The sequence below is a fragment of the Falco cherrug genome, chromosome 4 (genome assembly GCF_023634085.1).
Source record: "Falco cherrug isolate bFalChe1 chromosome 4, bFalChe1.pri, whole genome shotgun sequence".
NCBI classification, from domain to species: Eukaryota; Metazoa; Chordata; class Aves; order Falconiformes; family Falconidae; genus Falco; species Falco cherrug.
In genome coordinates this window covers 57672456-57697977 of record NC_073700.1, presented here as the reverse complement: position 1 = coordinate 57697977, position 25522 = coordinate 57672456, and the positions used below count along the sequence as shown (strand labels likewise).

Here is a 25522-nt window from a genome sequence, read left to right as displayed (position 1 = left end):
TGGAAAATACGGAGATCTCAAGAAACCCAGCTGAGAGAATGATCCTCATGGTAGCTTTTGGTTGCTGTGATTCGGGAATTGTTTGGCTCCTGGCCAGCCAAGTAGGTGGAAATGTGGCCTGAAGCTATATTTTCCCTCACCGAGTCACTGTTTTCAGAGTCAAAACTTCCAAAACAGGTCGTAGTGTTTAGGCAAATATTTACAAGTAATATGCAGATCAATTTTGTGTCTAAATCCCCTGGACTGTAGATGCTTGAAACCCAAAACTTCAGCAAAGGTCAAATCTGCTCTTTAACTGTAGTGCTGATCTTACCTGTGCAGTAGTAGGATGGTGTAGATGGCAGTGGGAGCAGTGTTGATGAGGCCGAGTTCAAAAGCATGATGTCAATTGCAAGTGACTGAGTTTCGTAGTATGATTTCCCAGCAGCTCTGTGTGTGTGTGTGTTTGTTTTTTTAAGTTTTGCATTAAAGTTTCCCTTTTACCCGATATTTCCCCCACCTGCTGTGTGTAAGAGCTCTATAAACAACCCCTTCATAACAGGAAGGGAGGTGCTGCCGTTCTTTTGCTGCAGCTTAACATATGCAGAAAGCCAAACCTGCCATTCAGGACACAAGATACTTCTGTCGCCGTGCAGATATAAAGAGTTCCTGTTCCTTCTGCCTAGCCATTTCTGCCCAGCCATTTCTGCCCTGACACTGCCCCTTTTGCACCAATACCCCTTTATTTGTAGAATATCACAATTAATAGGGGACCCTCAGTTCACAGAAAAAGAGCGCCTAAGCTACCAGGCAGAGTATTTGTACAGAAAACTCGAGTAATTTCAGCTGCTGCTACTAAGCAAGTTCAATAATTTCTTTGCCCTCTTTCTGAATATTTCTGTGCCTTTCCTGCTGAGTTGCTCTGATAACTCTGTGCTGGAGAGTATTCAAACTTCTTTCCTCTGGGTCTGTGTCCAATGCTGCAGTATTTTGCAGGACTGTTACATTTGCAGAGGAGGCAAAGGAGGCGACTGCATAAAGGGTGCAAAGACCATAAATGCTGGACAGATGCGTGTTTTACAGCACGGTTTACTGGCTGTGGAGCAGAACTGTGCAGGTGCAGCTGTGGTGCTTTCCTTTGCCTGATGCTGGCATGGAGCTACACTTCATAAGTCTTGTTGGCCCTAAGCTGGCTGCATACTGGTACCATGCTCCTGAGATCATAAATGCAATGTAGAGACACTCTTGCTCCTTGACTTGCAGAGTCATCTCAGTGAGCTTTTCAGTACTGTATCAGAGTACTCCTCTGAGGAGGTGTCTCAGCTGCTCAGAGCTAGCCTAGGTTTAGTGTGACCTGTCAGGCTGGATCTAAGCTGACTCATCGGAGAGATGTATACCAACATTTCTATACTGTGTTCCTCAACGCAACCTGTAATATTTGTTTTCTCTCTTATCTAGTTTTCTCCCTCTCTATCTCTTTTAATAACGAAGAAGTGATTGTATCTTTTAGCTTGCGCAGCTTTATTTACCTGATACAATAAACACCAATATAGAGTGAAACAACAAATTGCTTAAAAAATCTAGAGCCAAATGTTTTGGAAATCAACGTGTGGTATGTTTGTGTGTTTCAGTTTTAAGAACGGCTCTCTCATGAGAGAGAGGATCAGAGATGACTGTGCTTCAGGCTCCTGGGATGAATTCTCCAAAGCCTTATCATCTACTGTTGCTGGAAACAATGGAAACTTGGGTATGAACCTTAGCAGGGCTGGGAGATCCAGAGTTTGCTTAGACACATGCTTTTGTGGATGTTGTATCTACTTTTTACTGAGGTCATTTTAAAGGCCAAGAATTAAGTTAACTAGAGCAAGGGAAATTCTAATGCATACTTAGCCTGCCAACAGAGCATTTCTAAGTGTCATGATAGTATTTTCCTACAGTATTCATTAAATAAGAAAATCATATTTATGGAGCTTTTTTAGTTGTTGAAAGGGTGTTATTAGCACCTTAGCTGTAGAATGTTTAAAACTAATAATTGCTGAAGGAGGCTTTCATTAAAGTTTGGGGTTTTTTTTCTGAAGACTCAAACCAAGTGAATTAAGTAGCTCCATATTATTTCTTTCTCAGCCATTCATCTAGAATCTTGTTCATGCATGTGAACAAAACAGTAATGTCAAGTAATCAAAACCTAGATTTCCTGAATTTTCCCCAATGTATGTCACAGAGTGATTTCATCCGTGTTTTTTCCCTACATTATGGCAGGTGAATGTAATGAAACAAAATGATGATGATGCAAAATATTTAAAAAATATAAACAAACCCGTGTATGTGAAGTTTTACATTATTTTATTCCCTACAGCTTAACATTTTACAAGTGTAGTATACAGCTCTGAAATAAGTTATTGAAAAGTGAGCATATGTGCAATCAGTGTTAAAATTTAACGCGTTGCAGAGCTGGATTTAAAATTTTCATCCTAGATCTGAATTCATACAAGCAAAATTAATTTAAAAACTGTAGATAGCAAAGTTTTTCAATGTAGATATTTAAGCTATAGAAGACTTCGCTCCTTAGGAAGGTGAATTTAAAGGTACAGTTTCTCGACACTATGAGTTTAGCACTGATTTTTCATTTTTAGAAGCTCTGTTATGTTGTCTGTCAAATCCAGTCTCTGTGGGGTATTAAAATGACCAGGAATCTCTTTTCACTAGAAGACAAATCAATTCATGTGTTTCAGAAAATGGGAAGACGTTATTCAAAAACTCAGAAGTCAGCTGCTTTAGACAGTATTAAAAAAATTGGAAGTTCATGAAAATATTGTTACTGATTTCAAGGATACCAGGACACTGCCTTGAAGCTTTAAAAAATACTTTAATATACTCATTTGTATACCTCAGTCCCTTATAAAAGGTGTTTTGTGGCAGTCATCCTCAATAACCCATACACTTGGATAACCTCGGGGTATACTTGTAAAAATACAGTAATTTCCATAATCTGAGTCCCTGAGGGAAGTGGAGCAAAGCAGTAAGTGGTTAGGCACCCTCCCTTTCATCACTTGTGCCCTGCCCGCCCTGTTGTGTGAGCAGCTGCCCCTGCAGAGGTTCGGAGGTGGGCAGAGGCAGCTGCTAGGGTGACGTTTGGATAATGAGAGCGATAGGGGAAGCAAGCAGGGAAGGAGGAGTGACTGGATGAGGGTCTTGTCACATCTGGGAAGTACCTGAGAAGGTTAATAAAACCAGCAAGTTTACTTGAATACCTTATCTGCTAGATTCAGGGTGGCAGCAGAGTCAGAAAGGAAATTTTGAGATATACATCCCCTGGCAGAGCCTGCAGATCTGTAACCCACAGTGTTACTTACTGGCAGGTTTTCAGAAGGTTTAACCAAAAAGGTTATATGTGCTAAAGCACAGTACTATTTTTGTGTTTTTTTGGCTTGTAATTGTAGAGCTCCTAGGGCAGCATGGTCTTGTTCAAGGTCTGAACCTTAGAAACTTTCCATAGTTTCTTAGCTATTCTGTTCAGTTTTTTCTGTCCTCATTCTCTCCTTTTTTTTTTTTTTTGTCTCCTTTCTTGAATATCTTTTTGACCAACCCTTCTTGCCATCAACACAAAAGAAATCTTTTTCACACTTTTTGTCTTGCTCTCTACAAAGCATTACTGCATTTCTTCAGATCTCATGAAAACTATTCAGAGATCAGCTCTGCTTCATGACTTAAAATATCTGATGTTTTCTAATAAGCTCATGAAATCTAATCTAGTGCATGAAATGTTCCAGTATTCCTGTACTCTTCTTACTAACATACCATTTTTGTTTTTTTATTTTACTTTTTCTTTCACCCTTGCATACGACCTACTGAACTCCAAGATATGTTATATATTACCTACATTACTTGCATGTGTGTGTGTTATCGTAGATGTGTGCTCTTTTGTAGGCTTGTTTATTATATTGTTTGCATGCCTAGAGCCAGACATGCTTAAGATCCACGTTTTTATAAACTGGAAGTAGTTAAATTTGATACATGTGGACTGAAATTACTATGAAACGGGCTGTGTGGTGACTCAAATATCCAAATATGTGATAAACTTTTATTACCATTTTAGCTGTGTGCTGAAATAAGATTCCAGCTTTGGACTAGGAGCAAACATGATGCTTTTTAATGTTCCTTGATACAGGTTTCTACTTTGATGTGAAGGAAATTACTCCTGAAGCAGTTGGGATTCACAGATTCAACAGAGACAACCAAAAGGTAGTAATAATCTAGTTAACGTCTCAAATTTTGAAGGAGTACTGTCAAGGTTTGAAATATTTGCCATTATCTTTTTTTTTATTTATTTATTTATTTTGTCTGGTCTGAGATACTTGCTTTCAAGTTTCATTTATTGATGCAAGTCCCTGGGACAATTTTCGTGAGGAAGTATTTGGTCTGTAGCTTGAGAGTATCTACAGTGCAAAGTCTGAACTAGAACTTATATGGTATTTTTTTGAGGAAATACTTCCTTTATTGGAAAATGTGGATTTACTGAAACCTGACACTGTTTTTGAAACAGGATTAACTTTAAGCTTATTGAGAGCTTAGTACACTTACATGACTTAGTCCCCATCTTCTCAGTTTCAGACACACAGATAAGGATGTGTTGAAGCTTTGGGCTATAATATTTTGTCCTTTATCTTGCTCTAAATGTGTATGCAAAGTAAAGTAAAGCCCTCATTTTGCTGTCCTGCATGTCTTGGGAGTAACCTACATGCCACATAGTGATTTGTAAGTAGGCACAATCTCAAACCCAATTGGAATTAAAATAGAAATTATGTTACGGAAAATAAAAATTCTTTCTATCTTTTTTCTTTTTTTTCTTTTGAGGGATGGATGTTTAAATGTCTTGACTTTCTGGGTGGTACTGAAGATCAATCATGACTCCCAGTCGATTAGACCTCACCTAGGTGAACAGAGATTGATACTGTCTTGTGTTTGCAGTGTAGCACTAGTCTCTTAAATGTTTGCTGTTTAAATGAATGCTTAATCACTTCTAGCTGTTATAGAAGTTGTAGGCACTTACTGTAGTGTGTGGAAAAATTAAACTTATTGTGAACGATTATTTGTATTTATAGTTACATATTTTCTTACTTTTGCCTTTCTCGTATTCTGGTTGATGGAAGGACAAAAAATGTTATATAGAGGAACTAAATAAATTAATGAAAAGATTATGTGGTTTCACTTCTGTGCAGACAGAAATAGATTTAAACTTTTGTGACATTGCTTAATGCATCTGAATTTTATCTACTTGCTTTAATTTTAAATTTTTGAGATATTGATTCTTAAGAAGGCTTTGGTGCTGGGAAATGCATAGAGAAAAGTTTATAACTTGCAGTGGAACCTCTTCCCACTGTGCATTGATTTCAGGTTTGATGGATTTGCCAGCAGCGCTGAGGTTATGGGTTGCGTTTGCTGTCGTGAGTCTTTAGGTCCATCTTGTGTATATGGGTGAAGAACTGGGCCTAGCTGAAAGCAGACTTCAGGGTGATCACCAGGATAAGCAACTATAAGTCTTGTGTTTTTAACCAGTCTCCAGCTTGGCATCGTACACTGCGTAAGGTGCTTGTTAACTTAATGTATTCCCTCTTTGATACAGGTTTCAGACTTTCCAAAGGACGTAGAAATAAGAGCATTGATTGAAGGGCAGTTCATAGCCAAGAGGATCCATGCTGAAAAGCTGGGATACAAAGTCTGTAAGTATGATGAAAAGCTGCAGAACAAATGGCACTAGAGATCAAACACAAAGATAGGAGTCCCGACAGTAATGTCAGTATTGTGATTCTTGTCCTGCCTGATGGAGACAGGAACTAGTGTGAATTCTAAATGAGTCTTCTGGAAAAAATTTTGACAGTGTGTTGGGGCCAAGTTTTTGCAGATGTTAACTTTAGAAGAACCGATTGGTTTAACTTCATGATTACTTCCTTTTCAAGTATTTTTGCCGTTTCATTGTTATTGAGCTGCACTGTCAACTTTTAAATAAGAGTTTGGGCTTCGATAGCTTGTTAAGTGGAAAGAATATCAGCCTTCTGCCTCGAGCACGAGACTGTAACTTAGAAAATCTGAAATCTGTGTTCAGTTCCTGGAGCTGCCATAAGCTGCTCACTTACCTCTTTACCTCCGTTTTCTGTTAATAAAACAGAAGCCCTTTTGCTGTCTTGTGCTTTAGAAAGCAAAGAGATCCTGCTTCCTGGAATTTATAATGTGAATAGTTTTTAGCACATTATTGGTCCAATAAAGTCAGGCAGTGTTTTACCTATAGCTCTGAAATTCTACAAAAAGAATATGGGCAAGTTAGTAAGATGTTTTATTGGTGTTTTGTGTCAGTATATCAGCCAGTGGCATCTTGGAAAATACTGAATTAACTCATCTTTAGGGTTTTTAAGAAATCCTGACTTCCTTCTTTACAAGCCATGCCTGATCTTCTCCTTTACAAGCCATTGCTTGAATCCTACCTCCAGGCTTTTATCCGTAATCATGAAAGATAGAATTTTTTTATTTTTTATTTTTAAGAAAGAACCGCAGGAGCTGAAAGTTGAGAAAATATAGAGGTAGCGGAACAAATCGCAAGGCTTGGCAACACCACCTTATTAATTTACATGTAAAGGTTCTCCTGTTACATATTTTCTTATATACTTGAAACCGTATTTATTTGGGGAGATTATTTATGGAGACAGGCAGAAATTCAAATAGATTTTGTTTAAAATACCTGTTTATCCTTCATTCTTAGATTCTGCTGCACCAAAAGCTTGGCCTGTATAGCCTAGAAAGCTCACGGCTGAAGAGGATACTTTTATACTCTGTAAATGTCAGGGTTTAGACAAGCACCGGAGTGTGAGAAGAACTATTTAAGATATCAGACAACTCTAGACAACTCTGATACAGAAACAAATGGGTAGAAATTATCTGTAAATACATTTAGGCTAAGCAGGAAAGACAAAAACCTACATGGTTTTAGGATGTGTCTTAGTAAGTTTTAAAATGTCTTTTTTCTTAAAAGCTGTAGATGTCTACAGTAAAAAGGAGATGGGTGTGATTGCATTGTGTTACTGTAGATTCCTTGGAACTTTGTACACTTTTGTTTTGTTGCATCCCAAGGGTTTTTTAGCTATTTGGTAACTAACAGATGAGTTGCTTTAAAAAAGAACTGCTGTATGCATCTCCCACTTTTCCTTAGTGGTATTATTTAAATGTCATATTCTGGTATTTGTGTAGTGATGGCAGGCTTACTTCTGTGTTTGTTGTGTGACAGCTCTGAAAACAGGGTGTGTTTTGAATGTGTGTTTCAGGGTAAGGATGAACATTGTGGGAATTACTCTGGTATTGCTAGACTTTCTCTTGTTTAGTACCTGCTGTTTATCAGGCTTCTTTTTTCTTTTCAGTATGATTTAAAAGCTTATTTATGTTTTGGATGAAATATATAGTCAGGACCCTTGTGTTTATTCAGTTCCTTTTAGGCCTTGTCTGCATGGGGAATTTACCTTGATTTTTTTCAGAAATCAGGCTGGTTTTATTATATGCAGAAATATATTCACAGCGGTGTAAATCTTAGCATTTTTTGTTGTTGCTGTTTACAACAATGAGAGAATATAGTAATAACTGCTTATAAGATCTGGAATGTTATATGATGACACCTAATAAATTCATCTGTAACAGAAATGGAAGTGACATGGTCAGTCACAATAAATGCTTTGCTATGGTGTCCTGAGATTTGCGTGGTGCTGTCTCAGTGGTGCAAATGAGTCAGAAACCTGGCTAAGAATTTCCCTAGCTCTGGCACCAAGGTGTTCAAAAAGAAATTTGGCAGTCACGAACCGGCCTCTCTATTCTTGGGTTAAATGCTGTTTGGGTGCCTGTAGTCTGAAAAGCAGTAGCATACGGGGAGGAGAATTTTGTAAAAATAAATAAAAATGTGTCATATAGAGTTCTTGGTTTTGCACTGTGAACATGACAAACATTAGATAATCCCTTAGAATTTACTTTCAGTTAATGAATATATTATCTTGCTAGGAGCAGTAGTGCTGCAGGAGGAAGTGCAATGGTGGTGAAAGAGTGTTGTGTTTGATGTGAGGTTTTGTTCCCAGTTTGATCTCTCTGGTACATTCTAGATCTTACAAAAATTGCAAATAATAGTTCAACACCCCCCCCCACCCCCCCACCCCCCCCCCTTGAAACAGCTCTTCAGGTTGTGTTTATGCTTGCCTGCAGGCATGTGCACAGGTTTCAGTGTACCAGTAGAGGGCAGGGGATTCTGTCTCATGATTTTTTTTCTTTGAGGCAGGGATGTGTGTGTGAGCCTTGTTTTGAAAATGGCACAGAGTCACCAGATGATCCTTAGGAGAAAAGTTAAACCTTACATTAATCATGATTTAAGGGTTTTAAAAGTGTGTGTCATTCTGTTCTAATTGCTCTAATCTTTCTCAATCAGATTTCAGGGGAAATCATTCAGTAACACCCTGTATCCTGTTTTGCTTATGCGCTTAAGGGGTGGATAGTGTTGTGATCTAGAAACAAACAAGTCAAGTTTGGTCTGTCCCTGTTTACATCCTCCGATTCAGAGATTCATGTAGATAAGGTGAAGGTTTGCTGTTCTGCCTTTATTTTCCTGAATTTTGATTGTATCATAAACACCTTCTGTTTTGTCACTTCCTCCCTCTGCTTGCAGCCATCCCCTTTTGAAAGCCAGGCTTACAACTGGAGTTCAGAGGCTGGTCACAGACATGCTTGCTGCATGTTTGGGGACTCTCTGAAATCAAAACTATGGTAACTTTGTAGAGGAATGACAGTGTCTGCAGCTCAGTGATACAGGTGATCACAGCAGCTATAAACCTGTCAGTGGTTCACAGTGATCTGCCAGTATATACTTCAGTAACCTTGATGATCACTTCAGGGTTGCTTCTGTTCCTGACCAAGCAATCCTGAAGTTCATCTTAAAATTGACGCTGACTGGAGAATGTTGCAATGGTCCTTGCTTGGACCTAATGAAGCTGTCCTAGTGAAAACCCACAAACCTGATTATTCTTGGGAGTAAAATCTACCTCTCTACCCACTGATGGGTGAAGTAAATATTGCCATGATGTATGTTGCATATGCTGAAGAAAAACAGCACACAGGTAGGGGTTCTGGTGTTGACCATGCATGTAGCCAATAGGTATTTAAACGATACGCTGGCCTGCAGTGTAGAAACTTTCCTGTCAGTGGTGACTTGAGCACTACGTCTGTACATACTGGTTCAGGTGTGTGCTAGAGTTGTGTTAAATAAGCTTTTGTGGGACTGCAGCAGCAGTTAATAAATCCTGCCTTGTCTGTAGGCAGATTATCTGGGGTAGGTGTGCCAAAGCTGTTAGCTTTGGACAGCTTGTCGGTTGTTCATAGTACTTGTGTTGTGCTTGTCAGTGAATTCATAGTACTCCAGTTGCCCGATGTGCTCTTCGTGTCACATTGATACCTTTAGGAATCTGATTCTGCTTCCTAATTGTTGTCAGCGGGGGCAGATGGATAGAAGGTGCCATGTTTTACAAGCGCAAGCTTTGTCCATAAAATCTGGTGTCTGTGTTTATTATGTAATTTACAGTTTCTTACGTACATAAATCCATCACTTGCAAATAATGTTGGTGCCTTGAATTCTACTGACTGTATTTGGTGTTTAAGTGCTGGCTGGGGTGACACAGACCTGCCCGTGGCTTTGCACTGGTGGAAAAATGAGCCACCTTTTTTTTGTCCCTGAAGTGCTGCATGTTGCTGGTGTTTAAAATGTGTGAAAGTACATCTTTCTGGTTGGATATACAACAGGATGCACTCTTAAACAAAACAGCAGTCCTACAGTGCTAGGGAAAAAAGAGAAATGTCAGTGTGCTGGGCCTGGCTTCTCAGAGGTTAGAGGGGGAACTTGCTGGTCTGCTGGAGGATGAAGTGGCTCTCCGATTTGGCAAGGCTAGATGCCGCTGGTCATTGGGACATTCCAGGGATGGCTCTGTGTGAGACAGGTTTTTCTGCTGCTGATTGTCTTTGTCTGACTGGCTTCTGTGATTGTACTCTCCAAACCTCTTAGAAATTATCAGGAACATTGGGGGACTTGTTCTGTCAGTCACCTTTGCCTTCCCTGCTAAGTGTGTTTCTACTCCACTTGGAGCCGTGTTTTGGCTGAAGTGAGGAACACTGTGAGTGAGACCATTTTGTAGTTGCATACAGATTAAATTGATGTTTATGCCCTGAGGGATTTAAATTTCGTAGAGAAATCAATACTAAAATGTTGTGTTGGCTTCGTGCTTGTCTCTTGCTGTTTGCTGCTAAGAGTGCTGATGGTGTTTCAGCGGCGTGAGGGTGACGGCTTTGTTAGGGGCCTTTTGCTTCAGCAAGTGAGTGAAAACAGTTTAAAAATAATTAGAGGACAGCACCGTTGATGGGAGGTGGAATTCCCTCTGTTTAAAATAATAGTGAATAGTGGTAATGGTCAGATTGAAAGATATATGAATAGCGATGGGGCGGAGTGTACTGCTTGGTATGTGGTACAAACAGGCCACAAATATGCCTTGCCGTTAGATCTTAAGCCTGTATTTTTGAGGGAGGAGTGTTGGCTCAGAAGTACTTTTGAATTCATCAAAGGCAGGATCTTCCTCCCAGATAAGCCTGTTGCAGAGGATATTTGTATTTTCTGATGAAATATCTGGCTGATAAGAGTGCCAGTGTGAGATGGGCAGTACCTTGCCAAGAACTTGACTGTACCCGCTCATATTTTCTGCAGAGCATCTGACTTTTATTGTGTAGTGGAGCCTTCTAGGCACGATCAAGCAAGGCTTGGTTTTAAGCCAGTGATCTGGAGTGAAAGGCTGAGTAGCTCATTACCAATTCCCTGACCAAGTATTATATTAAAAAGGGCTTTTTATTATTAGTTGGTTCAGGAGAGTACAGTATTGGCTTAACTAATTTTTAAAAGGGTTAGATAAAGTGTCTCTGAAGGAAATGACCTAATGTGCTATAAGGAAGCTGCTTACGTGCTGTAGAATTTTTCATGCAGTGGCTATTGTCTTGCTTTTATTTTGTTTTATTGTTGTTATACATATGCAGGAAACACAATGAAGGCAGAAAATCTGAAGAGTTAATAAAAAGATTGGAAAGGGTGCTATCTGTCTTTCTTTCCTGACACAATGATAAAATGTTGTCATTGTTTGAACAATGGCTTTTAATGTTTGGTCAGCAAAAGACCAAGTATGTAAATAGTTCAATTCCTGTGCCCTGATGTTAGGAGAGATTGTTTACAACTCTTTCAGTGGATGTACTGTTCAAGCAGTATTCAGAAAAAAAGTCAAGCTGTCAGTTGGCTGGTTTTGTTAGAGCTTCATGGATCTCTAGAAGCTGGGGACTTTGAGATCAGTTGGGTTATCTAATAAATCTCCTTTTATCGCTTGTTTTTTGAGACTGATCTACAGTTTTAAATCCAATTAGATTAGCAAGGGAATGACATGATTGTACTCTGTAAGTACTTTCTTGGGGAAAGGGAACTTGATAGTATAGGACTCTTGAGCCTTACAGACAGAAACATTATGGTTCAATAACTGGAAGCTGAAAGTAGGCAAACCTCAGATGACAAGCAAGGTGCAGATTTTTAACAGAAATTGAAATCAAACAGTACAGCAATTGACAGTGGTGTAGTGAATTCTTTAGCACTGGCAGTTTTAAGAGCAAGATTTTTTAAATTTTGTTTTAATTTTTGGTCCCCTAAGAAACAGGTGCTCTGGTTCAAAGAGATCATTTATGTTAGAAGGGTGTATTAGTGGATCACAGTGGTCCGTTCTGTTTCAGACACGTGTTAATCTGTAAGAGATGCCATTGCTAGGAAGCTTATCTGGTTCACAGCTTTATATATATTGCTTTGTATTAATCGTTTATACCAATAGCAGCCTCTGGTATCACTGTAAATGATGTCCTCTTTTGCTGATCATTGTGCTTGTAAAATACTACATTTAGCTTAGTTGACAGTGAAATGTTACATATTTATTACTTTAAACATTTCTTCCTGTGTCTTTCTGTATTTTCATTTTTGTTGCTCAAATATGTCGGGCTTGTTAGTGAACTCTAATCGGCTCTCCCAGGATTCCCTAGTACCTCCAGCTGTCTTTCCTTTTTTTCTAGTTTAAGGTTATTCAGTTTCTCTTGCACGTCTCACGTTACGCATCGGTTCTGAGCACGAAGTGTCTCAATGCTTTCAGCTGCATCAACCCACACTGGGGGTTTTTAGTGTTAACAGGTTTTCTACTAGGGAAGTCATTCTTTCCCTGCCTAGTTTATTTGCCTGCACGTCCAGTGATCTTTAGCTGTGATTGTGTTTGTTGTTCGAGTTTAAGCAAGACAGTTTTGCCTTACTTCAAAAGAGGTTATTGCCCAAGTTTTAAAAGCAAATTTAAATATCTAAAACTTTGGTTCCGTCCAGACTCTGATTATTAGAGGACAGCTACTCAGTGCTTACTCAGATTATCTCAAGAAAAAATAACCAACTGCCTCCACATTTCTTGTTTAAGTAAAACCCAAGCAAACACATGTCTGTGGACAAGGGGAATTTTGCATTCTACTTGTATAACTTTAATTCTCTTCAGACATGAAAGAATTTGGGCAGCTTTCTTTTCTTATTTCTGGCCCATCGTTTTCAAGTGCGCACATGAAGGGTATTCTTTTTTCCACATTTAAACTATAACATTATTCACTCTGTCTGTGGTGTGTCTAACTTATGCACTAGCAAAGGTGTGCATGGTGCATGTAAAATGACAGGTCTCGGTCCCCAAGGCTTTCACAGTGTCAGTTTAGTCCAAGTGTAAAGAGTGGCAAAGGATGGGAAGTTCATGAGAAATAAGCTTCAAGTGCAATATGTACTTCTAAAGTTCTCTCTCTGACGTGAGAACAGAAATTTTTTGGCTTTGCACTTGGAGGCTGGAATTTGGGATAAGTGACAGGAATGACCCAAAGAAGAAAATTGGATGTGTGTAAGAGTGAGATTAGAGCATACACAGAATTGAGTCCCTTAATGATATGGTAGGTGACATGTAATTCCTGATCCCAGCTTCTGGACACTGATACTGTTCTTCTCTTTGATGTTCAAGGCTGGACTTGACAGTCTCTTACAGTGGCCTTCAGCTCATCAGTACTATACTTTTCCTAGTTGGAAAATCTAAAGAATGGATGAAAGAACACAAAGAAAAAGTTTGCCTGAATCTGAAATTGTCTTTTTCCGACTGCACTTACAGAGATCGTGCAGCACCAGACAGACTTAAAGTAAAATGAACTCAGGTGTACCTGCTGAGCATTGCACATCAGTTACTACTCAAGCAGGGAGTGAATTTAAAAATGGCCATTTCTCTACCAGTTCTGTTGGTTTTAAAGTATGGATCTTCCATTTGACAATTTCTGAAAGCTGGAAATTTGAAAATGAAACCAGAAATATGTATATACATAGAAGCAAAGGGTAGGTTTGTGTTTTTGATAGTGTCTCAAAGTGAAATAGTTCTTTAGAGGATACCTCTACTGCAGGTAACTGCACTTGTCAGTCTTTTCTGAAATATTACTAAAGTGTGGCTTAACTCTTAAAGTTCCATCTCTGGGTGTGCCTGTTTTGGTTGATTCTTCTGAAACGTATAATTATTAGATGTTTTCAGAAGTTCTGGTGGATGAAAGCTCAGTTTGCCCCTGTTAACAGAAATCGGCTAGCATCTTTCTGAAATACACATCTGTGTGCTTTTTTATTTCCACTTTTGCATAACACTAAGTGAAAGGAATGGCTGCATAGGAGTTTGAATAAGCTGAATGTTGTGTCTGAAAAACTCCACTAGGAAATGTTTGGTGTGCACAAATGCATAATATTGAATTATTTCTTTTTACAAACCAACAATATCACCAAAGGTAACAATACTAAACAATGTATATTCGTTACAGAAGGAGTGTCAAATGTCAGTATTACTTTGGACAACAAATGTACTGACTTGGAAATATGTTTGATTTCCTTAGGCTAATGTTGGTAGCCAAAGTTTCAGTGTACTTGCCTGTCTAGTCAGTGTACTCCATCATTGATAGCAGCTTTCTTGTTTTCAGCTGGCTAAGGTTGCTTTTGTTACATTTCAGATATGGGCTTTGTTGGTAGAGGGCTTTGGATCCTAGAGGTATCCATGTGCTGAAGGAAGGCTTCTGGGGCCTCTATTCCAGCACATCCTTGGCTGCCTTCTCAGTGTTTCCAGGACTGGGCCACTCAGTTCCTTCCCTCTCTATTGCTGCTATCTATTACCAAACAGGTAAATGTCAGTATTATCTGTACATAGCAATTTCCATGTATGCACCTCAAGAAATAAGGCACTCAGCATTGTTATAAATTGACAAAGTATTTGAGTCATCTCAGTGGCCAACTTAAACCATACATAAAAGCAGAAAATAATGTTATATCTTAACCTGTGTCACAGTAGCCCTGTGAGTGACGTTGGAATGAAGGTGGTCACTGGTCACGGAGTTGGAAGGGTTTTGAAGGATATTTTCAAAAGCATTCACTCTCTTCACTCAAGGTGCTCTTGTTTTTTTTTTGTCTGTGTTTGTTCTGTGTTGGGTTTGCATGGCAAGGTTTTGGTAGCAGGAGGCTACAGGGGTGGCTTCTATCAGAAGCTGCCAGAACCTTCCCCCATGTCTGATGGAGCCCATGCCAGCCGGCTCCAAGACGGACCCGCTGCTGGCCAAGGCTGAGCCTGTCAGCAGCAGTGGCAGCACCTCTGGGATAACTTATTTAATAAAGGGTTAAAAACCCTGCACACCTGCAGTGGGAGAGAGGAGTGGGATGATGTGAGAGCAGCAGCCCTGCAGCCCCTGGGTCAGTGCAGGAGGAGGCGGGGGGGCTCCAGGTGCCGGAGCAGAGGTTCCTCAGCAGCCCCTGGTGAAGCCCCTGGTGAGGCAGGCTGTGCCTTCAGCCCATGGAGGTCCACAGTAGAGCAGATCCCACCTGAAGCCCATAGAAGACCCCACACTGGAGCAGGTGGATGCCCCAAGGAGGCTGTGACCCATGGGAAGCCCACGCTCAGCCCACCCGTGTCCCCGTGGGGAGAGGAGCCCAGGCTGGGGACGGGCTGCGGGCAGGGCTGGGGACCTGCGCTGGAGCCAGCTGTGCCTGGGGGACAGCACCCATGGGAGGGACCCACACTGGAGCAGTTTATGAAGAGCTGCAGCCTGTGGGAAGGACTCGGGTTGGAGAAGTTCGTGGAGAGCTGTCTCCCGTGGGTAGGGACCCCACGCTGGAGCAGGGGAAGAGTGTGAGGAGGAAGGAGCGGCAGAGACAGCGTGTGATGAGCTGCCCGCAGCCCCACTCCCCATCCTCCTGAGCTGCTGGCAGGGAGTTTACAGCAAAAATCAGGAGTGAAGTTGAGCCCGGGAAGAAGGGAGGCGTGGGGTGAAAGCGTTTCTAAGATTTGGTTTTATTTCTCATTATCCTACTCTGATTTGATTACTAATAAATTAAACTAATTTCCCCAAGTCGCGTCTGTTTTGCCCATGATGGTAATTGGTGAGCGATCTCCCTGTCTGTATCTCAATCCACGAGCCTTTCATTATATTTTTTTCTCCCTTGTCCAGCTGAGGAGTGGAGTGATAGAGTGGCTGTGGTGGGCTCCTGGCATCCAGCCAGGACGAACCCACCACAGTCGAAAATGAACTTTTTGTTATTTTGAAGTAGCTCTAATTATAATGGTAATACAAATGTACAAGTGGAGAGCTGCTTGAGCAATCTCTTCAAATTAAGTGCACTTCTAGTTAAATGATTTAAGTTTACCTGTGAGTGAATACTTGTGCTGCAAAGAAAGTGATACAAAGCTTCATATTTCATACCTAATTTTGTCTGTATACATAAAAGCCTGGTATCCACTCAAATGCAAGTGAACATCTGAAGCCACTGTTTTTAAGTATGACCCATTAAAATAAAAAATTGCTGGCATATCTATTTGAAAAGCTGGAATTGTGTTTTTAAGTAAATTGCAAGTACTTGGGATCCAGTGGCTTCTTGTTTATTTTTGTATTTTAAATTTCTTTTTTATTCGTTACTTATTAAATTCTTTCAACTGCCATAGCTGCTATGAGGTGTGATAGAGGTCAGTGCAAATTTTAGATGTTATCTAGGCTGTTATTTACAAGGGTAATCACTGCAAGGACATTCCTGCTGATTTCAATGTTGCCATTTGCATGAATAAGGGTTAATCGTGAGAACCAGGAGAGTGCAGGCCTATAACCCTAATTTCCAACCCTTGTTATACGCTTGAAAATGAGCTAGGTGATAGCTCCTCAGAGGCCTGACCATTTAACCGTATTACACTTTAAGCAAGGGACTAAACTGATAGAGCAAGCCTTGCAGTTCAGAGAGGCTCCAGTCTGACTTCTTGCCTCTACCTCCTCCATACATCCTTTCTGCCTGGTCTGATGGCATGTCCAACACCCCAAAATGAGCTGCACATCCTGAGAGACTACAAAAGCAAACGTTTGTTGAAGGCTAAGGTAGGATGTGTTGTATTCTACTGATCAAAAGAAGAAAGTTTTATATATATGTTTTTATTTATACGCACGCACAGTCCTAATATGTATTAATGCCTATGGCATACAAATAACTTTATCATTTAGAGGATGGGAGGCAAGAGGGGAGATTTATAGAAACCTTTTGGTTATTGTAACTGACATATTTCTGAGAGAAATTATTTTCCCTGAGTAGTCGCTCATGTGCAGGTAACTGCTACATGTGGAGATGCAGAAAATGTCTTGTAGAACTATTGTGGCTTGAGTAACTCATGTGCCTGATGCTTAGGAGCAATACCACAAATGTATGGCAAAAGTGATCTAATGGATGGTGTATACCCAAGAGCTCTGCCTAAAAGGCTCAGAGAACAATTATCTAAGTTGAATGCAGTGTTTTAAAAACAGCTTCAACCATTTTCCTGCCATTTCTTGCTTTTCCTCTAAATAACTCTAATGTATATTAATTAATTGCTTGAAATAATACCAATAAATCTAACGAGGTTTGTCTAAAGCTTGACTGCACAGAGGAAACTTTGTGTTTGTTTCAGCGGTGAGAGAAAAAATCATTTACTGAATATATTAAGAAAGCTAATATTAATTTAGATGGAACTTAATGAAATCTTTAATGGCTTTTTAAAATTATTTTCCTTAGATTTTAATTTGAATTAAATCATTACTATTGTTAAATTAGTTAAACACTAAATTAAGAAATGCAAATGAAGTGAGCCCAAAATCCAATGTGGTTATTGTTTTTATTGATATATGTAGGCTAGTGGTGTGGAGCAAATTCCAATTATATCTGATCTGTTATTTGCAGAACAAGTTCCTGACTCTTCATTAAGTGTAATACATTAGATTAAATGCTTTGCTCGATAAGAGCTTGGAAAATACCAGTGTTACAATAAACCTTTTGCTGCTTTTGCCTCTTTGTTTGGGCTGTTAGCACTGCGTATAATGCAGGCTTCAAGGCTTTCTGATTTAAAGTTTTAAAACCCTGCCCAGCTGCGATCATCAGAGAAAGATAAATGTAAACTTTAGGTAGCATAGTCACAGGAGGCCCAGGGGTAAGGGAGAGTTGCTAAAGGCAACTCCATTACGTACATGAGTTCACCTGAATAAATGTTCAGTGGCTTCTGCTATGCTAACTTTAAATACTAGTAGCTAGCGAGGAAAATGCTAGTTTCAGACGATATATCTTCCTGTATGATTAAAACATCCAAAATAAATGAAGCGTGTCTTCCAAGTATCAGAACTAGATTATTCCAAGTTGTTCTTTGTCCTTTGGTTTGTATTTTTATAAAATGCTGTATCCTAAACTGTCTGAAATCAGTAGAAATCTAGGTAGGAAAGAGGAAAATGTGCCATTTTGGGTTTGTCTGCTTTGTGCACAGCCAAGGTACTAGTCTGCTTAAAAACTCCTTGTTTAATTTTTAAGCTATTGTTTTCCTCGGAAGCCATTCAGGAAGGTGAAATTGAGCAAACTAGCTACCAAAGCTGCCCGTAGATACCCTGTGACAGTCCCAGCTGGAGAGAAGCCACCGTAACCGAGGGTACACCTTGTGGTGTGACTGGTCCAGCGCAGCTCTGGGCAAGTCAGGCACAGGTGGGGGTACCACGTTCCTGAGCTGGGGTGGCTTGTGCCTGTGCCGCTGCATCCATCCTGGTGCTGCCTGGCTCTGGGTGAGGTGGTAGGATTTCTCTGGTGTCCCCCAGTACTCCTGAGCTGCTAAAGGAATTGTAATATTATATAGTGTGGAAGAACTTGTCTGTCCTGTTTGAGCCCCCATGCAGAAGTGTTCTTAGCTTGCCAGTACAGTAGTGTAAAATTCTTTCAGCTCAGCATGCTTCTCACTTCAATTTATTCTGGTGGTGTCAAGGCACGTGTCCAGCACAAGTGGATTAGCTCTGCTCTGGCTGCACTGCGTTTACAGCAGGGTGTAGAGAATAAACACGAGACCTCTCCACTGTTTTGTGACCTTCTGGAAGGCGCTGCTGGACTTCGATGAGGAATGCTGACAGAGCAGTGGTGATAGTTGATGTTTACAGTAGTTGCTCTGGTTTCACTGTACATACATTATTTTTTTTTTTTCCTGCCAGTGTATGAGCTAAGCTTGGCTAGTAGCTTCATAACCATCCATGTGAATAAAACTGATTCAGCTTCAGTCAATGGTTAAGCTTTTCCTGGCAGGATAACTGTTCAAGATGATGTGATGGAGGCTTGTGAGGTAGCTGCTGTTCTGTTTTACCCTTATGTGGTGGGCATAGCTAGTGTACCCGAAGTGCCAGCTGCTTTGGGCGATGGGATTCCAGTGCTAGGGTTAAGGCGTTTGTGATGCCTGTGTCTACAGGGGGAGCATGTGGCAGCGTTAGGACAAGGTGTTGAGCACTGAGCATGAGTGTCAGTCTTCTCACCCTGTGCCCAGAGAAACTTCTGCCCATGCTACTCCAAATCCTGGAAACTAGTACTTTCCCCCTACTTCTCTCTCTGTCCTCCTCTCCCTGCTCCTCCTCTTTCAGTTTCTATTGAGTTCTTGATCAGCCTGCCTCCAGTCTCATTCAGAATGGTTCTGTGAAGGCACTGAAAGAGACCATAATGTTTTGTTACTGGAATGGATGGAAAACACCCTCTTTTCTGCATTGTGATGAGGACCTCATGGTATTTGCCACGTTGCTTTGTTTCGTGTATTTGACTACTACAATTAACAAAATGCTTCCCTTTCTTGACGCTTCCTCCCCTGCCCATTGTTGCACAAATCCTTGGAGTGTGGCTCCAGAATGTTCTCCTGAAACACCTTTGTCTGTCAGCATAGTCTATTCATGCTACTCTACTCCCATGGTCATCAGAATCCCTGTTCTGTGCCTGGACTGAAAATGAAACAATTCTAGCTCAAAAACCTCCCCTGTGTTATGCTGGCTTTGTTGCTGAGGGTGTTGCCAGCTATTGAGGGCCTCCTTGCAGTGGTGGCAGGTAAATGAGGCGTTCCTGCGCTGCAAACAGAGATCTTTACCTTGCAGATGTCTTATGGTTTTGAGGCTGATGTTGCTTGGGCTTCTCTTCTGGAAGAATTTTGAAAATGCTTTTCAATAGATGTTTTCTGGTGCTTCTTCCAAACTTACACATCTTTTTGCCACACTATGATCAGAGGATAACTAGACTTCCAGAATGATCCCCTGGCTGTCTGGCACCATGTTGCAATGGCACCATCTTGTACTTGCTTAAACTGAATTGAATGGTGCGGCACTGCAGCAATCAAAGAATGAGGATCTCCGCATCCAGGAAAAGCCAACAGTTGAGTTGTTTTCAGTGCATGCTAGTTAAATGTGAATAAATTATGGAGAAGTCCTGGAAGCACTAGCATGGAGGAAAGAAGGGTTGGTATTGAACTTGAAGGTTTGACCTTGCTGCACAATAGGAGCTTGTATTGCTTCCTCCTGCAAAACAGACTGTTTTCAGGTGGCTAAAGTGGTTTGCAGGCTATGACCCAGCCCAGGCGATCGAGCCCAGTATCAATTAAAGTACAGTTGTTATGAATAGTGAGGATAAATAGTGCTGGATTAGAATATAAATCTTAATCAGGATTAAGCCACAGCAAATATGTACCTATGGAGCAGAACGTGCTCTTTGAATAGGAAACAAGCTAGATAAACAGATTCCGTAATTTCAGAGACAGCTCTGCTTCAGTCTGTAAATGGTTGTGCCCTTTCACACTCCCAGGAGAATTCTTGTTGCACTGAGGATGAAGCTTTTCTTTGAAATCAGATTTGCTCATTGGCCCACGACTGAGAAAAACTTACTGCAGGATTTGTGCAGGATTCACTCACCCCATCTGAAATTATGTCAGGACTGAAATGAAATGTGAACCAGCGGAAGAACCATGTAATGGTATGGGTTCATCTGTTTTCACATGAATACATTAGAGCAAAATCTCATTTTCATGAGTCAGCATTTTCTTGGTCAATAACTTTCAATATTAAACAGTAAGGTGACACCAGGATTACACTGGAGGAAAAGTAAATTACACTGCAATGAAGGATTCTGAGGGTAAATTGATACCTCGGATCGTGATTCATGGTTCAGGTACGAACAGGATGGCAGTAACTGTTTCCGTCCTATCATGTTTAAAGCTGTAACTGAGAGATAAAAAGGACATTTCCAGATCCTTCCAGATACCAGTTTATCCAAATCCCACACTGTATTGAGAAATGATTCCCTTGTTCCCTTCTGTGTTTTCTGAAAATTGTAATGCTCATTCAGTTTGCCAAGGTATAGAGCACAGTAGTGCACTCCCTTGTTGCCTAGAAAAAATAGCTGATGTTTTAGTATCCTCATGTGCTGAAATGTCATATTCTTCAGCCGAAGTGCAGTGCTTTCTCCTCTTCCTTCTTGCCAAATCCATTTTGTGTTTCCACGCATTAACCTATTCCTGACCTAGTGCCACTCATGCATGAAAAGCCCAAAGCCCAAGTGCTTCTAGGTTGCAAGTGTAGCAGTTGTCTAATGTGTTAGTCTTGACAGGGATTCAAAGGAAATGCACAAGTTTATGGATGTTATTAATGGTTTTAATAAATAATCCCAGGGAAGTTATTTTGGAATGCTTATTTTGGTGGAAAGGCTGCTTTTAAAGCTTCTGAAACTGGTGTTTAAGTTACACAGGTGTCCTACTATTCTGATGTTAGTGGTAGAAGTTATTTTGCCTTGAGACACACTTGGCTCACATCTGTAAGGATCCAAGAGTTTACATAAATACAAATACATGCACTTCCTTAACTTGTCAGTTTAGTGCTACCTTCTCCCTCACATTTGTGTACATCTTCTAGACACTTCAAAAAAAAAAAAAAAGTAGTTTCCTGTGTTCCTTCACTGGGCATTACCAGTTCAGACAGCCAGTCCTGAAATGCTTCTGTGTGCTTTAAAAGTTCACAGAAAACTTAGAAGGCAAACAAAAACCAAGAGAGAACACACTTTCTGCAGGGTCAATGGTGGAAATTGCAATTACTTCTTCAGTTGCAGAATGGGTTCTGCACAGACAGCATCAGTGAAAGCTTCCTTACCCTTTAATCCCAGCTCTGACTTAAGAAAGCACCTTTAGAAGACAATGTATATATTTTTATATAAATGGGCACTATCTCTAGTCCAGCCATTTTTTGGGGGTCTAGATTTAAATAGAGACGTTGTCATCTCATTGATTTGTTGATGCTTTTGATGCTACTTGTGTTTAAGCATGCTCTGAAGTGGTTTCGTGAGTCCTAGCTTTAATTTTTCAGCTCCTGCTGAGAGCCAGCAGGAAAACTGAGTCATGTCATTTGTGACCCAGTGTGTGCTTAGCAATTCCTGGCAGAAGTCCCTTCAACAGGGACATGTGGCTTGGGCCAAGTTTCTCAGAAGAGAGAACTGTTAGCAGAGAGACCTCCAGTGTGTTAGTCACTGTGAATATAAACATTGAGAAAGGTCTTACGATATAATGAGAAAAGGCCAAAGAGGTGAGCTGTGCATCATACTACTTCATCCAATGTACACCTAATCCTGTGTTACTCATTCAGCTCTATTTTCAGGCTTATCCTCTGATATGATGATGAGAAGCCCATGCTTGTGACTTGAATAAAATCATTTAAGTTGCATGTTAAACAGAGGAATGGTCTGTCGGGAGCCTCATCAAATTCAACAAGGAGAAACGTCATGTCTTGCATCTGGGGCACATAAACTTCCTGCATTGATAAGAATCTGGGGGGGAGTTTTGCTGAAGAGGACATGGGAGGTCTAGCTAAAAGTGAGCTAGCGGTGTGTCCTTGCAGCAAGGAAGGCTGGCAGCACACAGGCTGTACCAACAGGAGGACAGCCAGGCAATTGAGGGAGGTGTATTATGGTCCTTTATTCAGCAGTCCGTTAGATTGCATCTAGAGTATTGTGCCTGGTTTGGGGCCCTTTGATGTAAGAAATGCAGTGGCAAACTGGACCAAGTGCAGTGGAGGGCCACCAAGATGCTTGGGGGCTGGAGGACGTGCCCGGCGCAGAGGCTGAGGAAGCTGAGCTTGTTCAGCTTGGAGAAGAGGGGGCTTCAGGGGACCTAAATGGCAACCTGTTGAGATGCTATTTACTGAGGTACACAGCAGAAGAATGCGAGACCATGTCCAATAAATCAACAGATGAGAGTTTCTAATGGGATATATGAAAGGAAATGTTCACAGGGAGGAGTATAAATGTAAAACATTTTATTAGCAGGCTCTTGGTAACTGAAGGTCTTGAAACCTTGTCCCAGAAATGTAACAAGACAAGGCTGATTTTATGCTGTTCTCGTTCTGAATAAAGTTGGTATATTGACCTAGTTCTGTCACTCTGCAGCCACGAGCCAATTGGATCCCTCAGCTGCCACCCCATCTCATTTTGCCTCATTTGGACAGATAGAGCTAATTACAGTAGGTACTCTATCCAAATTTTTGTGGATTAATTTACAGCATGATGAACAGAGTCAGTTATGGAGAAGCAACCAAGGAAGTGAGGGATGCTCTGACCTTGTCACTCAGATGGATGTGGAGACATACTGCTCTTTTCCCAGATGGCCCTTGAGTTTTACAGAAAGTCAGTGACACGTTTAATTACTTCTGACAAATAGACAATGCTTTCTCTTTTAGCTGCATTGTGTTATGCCCTTCATGACAGTGGAAGAAGGCAAAGCAGCATCTTGACCAGCCACCCTTTTCAGTAGGATTTTAAGGACTGAAAGTCTCAGGGTTGAAGTACAGGGTTTCAGCTCCCGTTGACTCTTGGTACTGTCAGAATGAGAAATGTCTGATGCAAGAAAGTGCTTAGGTACCTGTGAGGTCAATGAAACTTAAATGCATGCCTAAATAATGTTCTGCAAAGAGATGTTTTTTCAGCAATCAAGATACAGTTTACATGCTGTATGGCATTTGATACCTCTTTTAAACAGAGAAGATTAATTTGAAATTGCATTAAGATGTGGGGAAAACTGGTCAGTATTGTTGCAGTCTCCAGAATTATGATAAATATAGCTAAGGTTGTAAGACTTGTGTTCTTATAACTTTTAAAACAAACATGTTGAGGAGGCAAAATGGCCATACTTGGAAATTTAGAGCTGGTACCATCAAATGTCTATTTGCAAGATTTGAAGGTGCCTTATTTGTTGGCTGGATGGTGAGTTTTTGAAACGCTGGATGTAAAATACTTTCATGTATTTTGTGATAGGGAAAGGAAAAATGTGCAGGGTATATCTTCCTCACACTTCTTTTGGACCACCTCTGGTTTGATGTGATTAACAGACTTTCCTTCAAAAATGGCAGAGAATTAAGGGGAGGTTCTTTCAAGAGTGCTTAAGGCTGAAATAATTTGGCTGCTGTTGGTGAAGGTAAGAGTGGTCACCCTGAGTCAGGCTGAAGGGCCAGCTAGGCAAGAGTCTTTCTCTGAAGTGACCAGTCTCTAATACACAAGCTAGACTTGAAGAGCTATTGTATCTTCCCAGTTTCCACCACTCTGCAGTTTAGCAACTTCCTGAGCCTGAGGTTTTTTTATTTAGCAGTTGTTGACGGACTTTTTCCCATGCATGTCTCTAATAGCTTTTTAAAAGCATGTAGGTTTTTGGCACCTGTGGTATCCTGTAGCATTGAGTACTTCGGCTGAGCTGTGCATTGTATGAGAAGTCCTATTTTTTGTTTGTGTTGAGCATGTCACCTGATAATTTCATTTGCTCCTCAATAGGTTTTGTACTATGAGAAACAGTGAATAGTTATTCTGTATTTATCATCTCCTCGACTGCTTGTGCTCTGCTGGCCTCCCCCTGGTATACCCTTAGCTATTTCTTTTCTTGGCTGAAGGATTGTAATCAAGACTTACTCATGTCTCACTGGAAGCTGTCCCGCACCTTTGATCAGCCTTGTTGTGCCTCTGTATTGTTTCCATTTTTGTTATGCTCTTTTTGAGATGCAGGGCCAGCACTGCAGTGAGTATTCAGAGACTCACCTTTTATTAAAAAGGTGGCATAATGCTGGTTTTGGTTTAATAGCTTTTATAAAAAATTCTAGTATACTTTTTCAATTTTTGAGTATTGATCTGATATTTTAATGAAATTACTAAAATTCACCATGCTTTCTTCAAAGATAATACTTCAGAACCTGTTGGGTGTGCAAGTTTAGGTCTGTTCTTTCCATGTACATTACTTTGTACTAATCAGCGTTGAATTTCATCTGCCATTTTGTTTCTTATCCCACCTCTATCATGAGAAAATTCTGTAACTCATCAGGATTGGCTTTGTTGTCTCATTCTCTGTCCTTTCCCACAATACTTGTGTTCTCCTTTCACTAGCAACTGAAAACTGATCACTTACTCCTACTGTTTGTTTCATGACTTTTTAAAAAAATGATCATTAGTTTGTAAGACCACTTCCATTCTTGTCCTGTGGCAGCTTTCTTTCTACAAGAAACTTTGATGAAGGACCTTGTCAAAAACCTGTTGGACATCCATGTTTATGCTTGTGTAAAGCAATCGAGGCAGAGACTTCTTTTCAGGTCTATCGGGCAGGACTTTTCCTTACAAAAGGCACCAAGTCTTCCCCATTAAATCCCATGTGTCAGAGTACCTAATGATCCTGGTTTCGCAGTGCTTCCCGCCAGTTTTAGCTGAGCATGGATCTCAGTTACTGAAAGTTCCTCATGTCCAGCTGGGAGCCCATTTTGATAAGTGGCATCATGTTTGTCACCAACATGCCCCTGGTACTAAGGCAGTTTTAAGCAAGAGGTTGTATTTTCCATAGGTAATGTTAGAACAATTTGGCACTTCATTGATACACAACTTTTGCATGGGTAACATATGATCTGTTCTAAATCTTGATAACAGCTGTGTCTGAGACAGGCCCTCCAACACATCCCAAATTAAGATGTTCATACATTGTTCTTGAACAATCTTGGTGTTACTTAAGAGTATTCTAGGCTTTTTGGCTGCTGCCTTTAATATCTTTTTAATGTGCTTTCTCCTTTTTTTATGTTA

General features: G+C 40.5%; 1 protein-coding gene across 3 annotated transcripts in view; it reads left to right on the top strand.

Moving 5' to 3' along the window:
• Nucleotides 1-25522, top strand: part of XYLB (xylulokinase) — an 85073-nt gene that overhangs the window by 20380 nt on the left and 39171 nt on the right. For all 3 annotated transcript variants that reach the window (XM_055707920.1, XM_055707919.1, XM_055707921.1), the window contains 3 exons: nt 1611-1726; nt 4148-4221; nt 5603-5699. In XM_055707920.1, coding sequence (XP_055563895.1) covers nt 1611-1726; nt 4148-4221; nt 5603-5699 — 287 coding nt within the window. The remainder of the gene's footprint in view (nt 1-1610; nt 1727-4147; nt 4222-5602; nt 5700-25522) is intronic.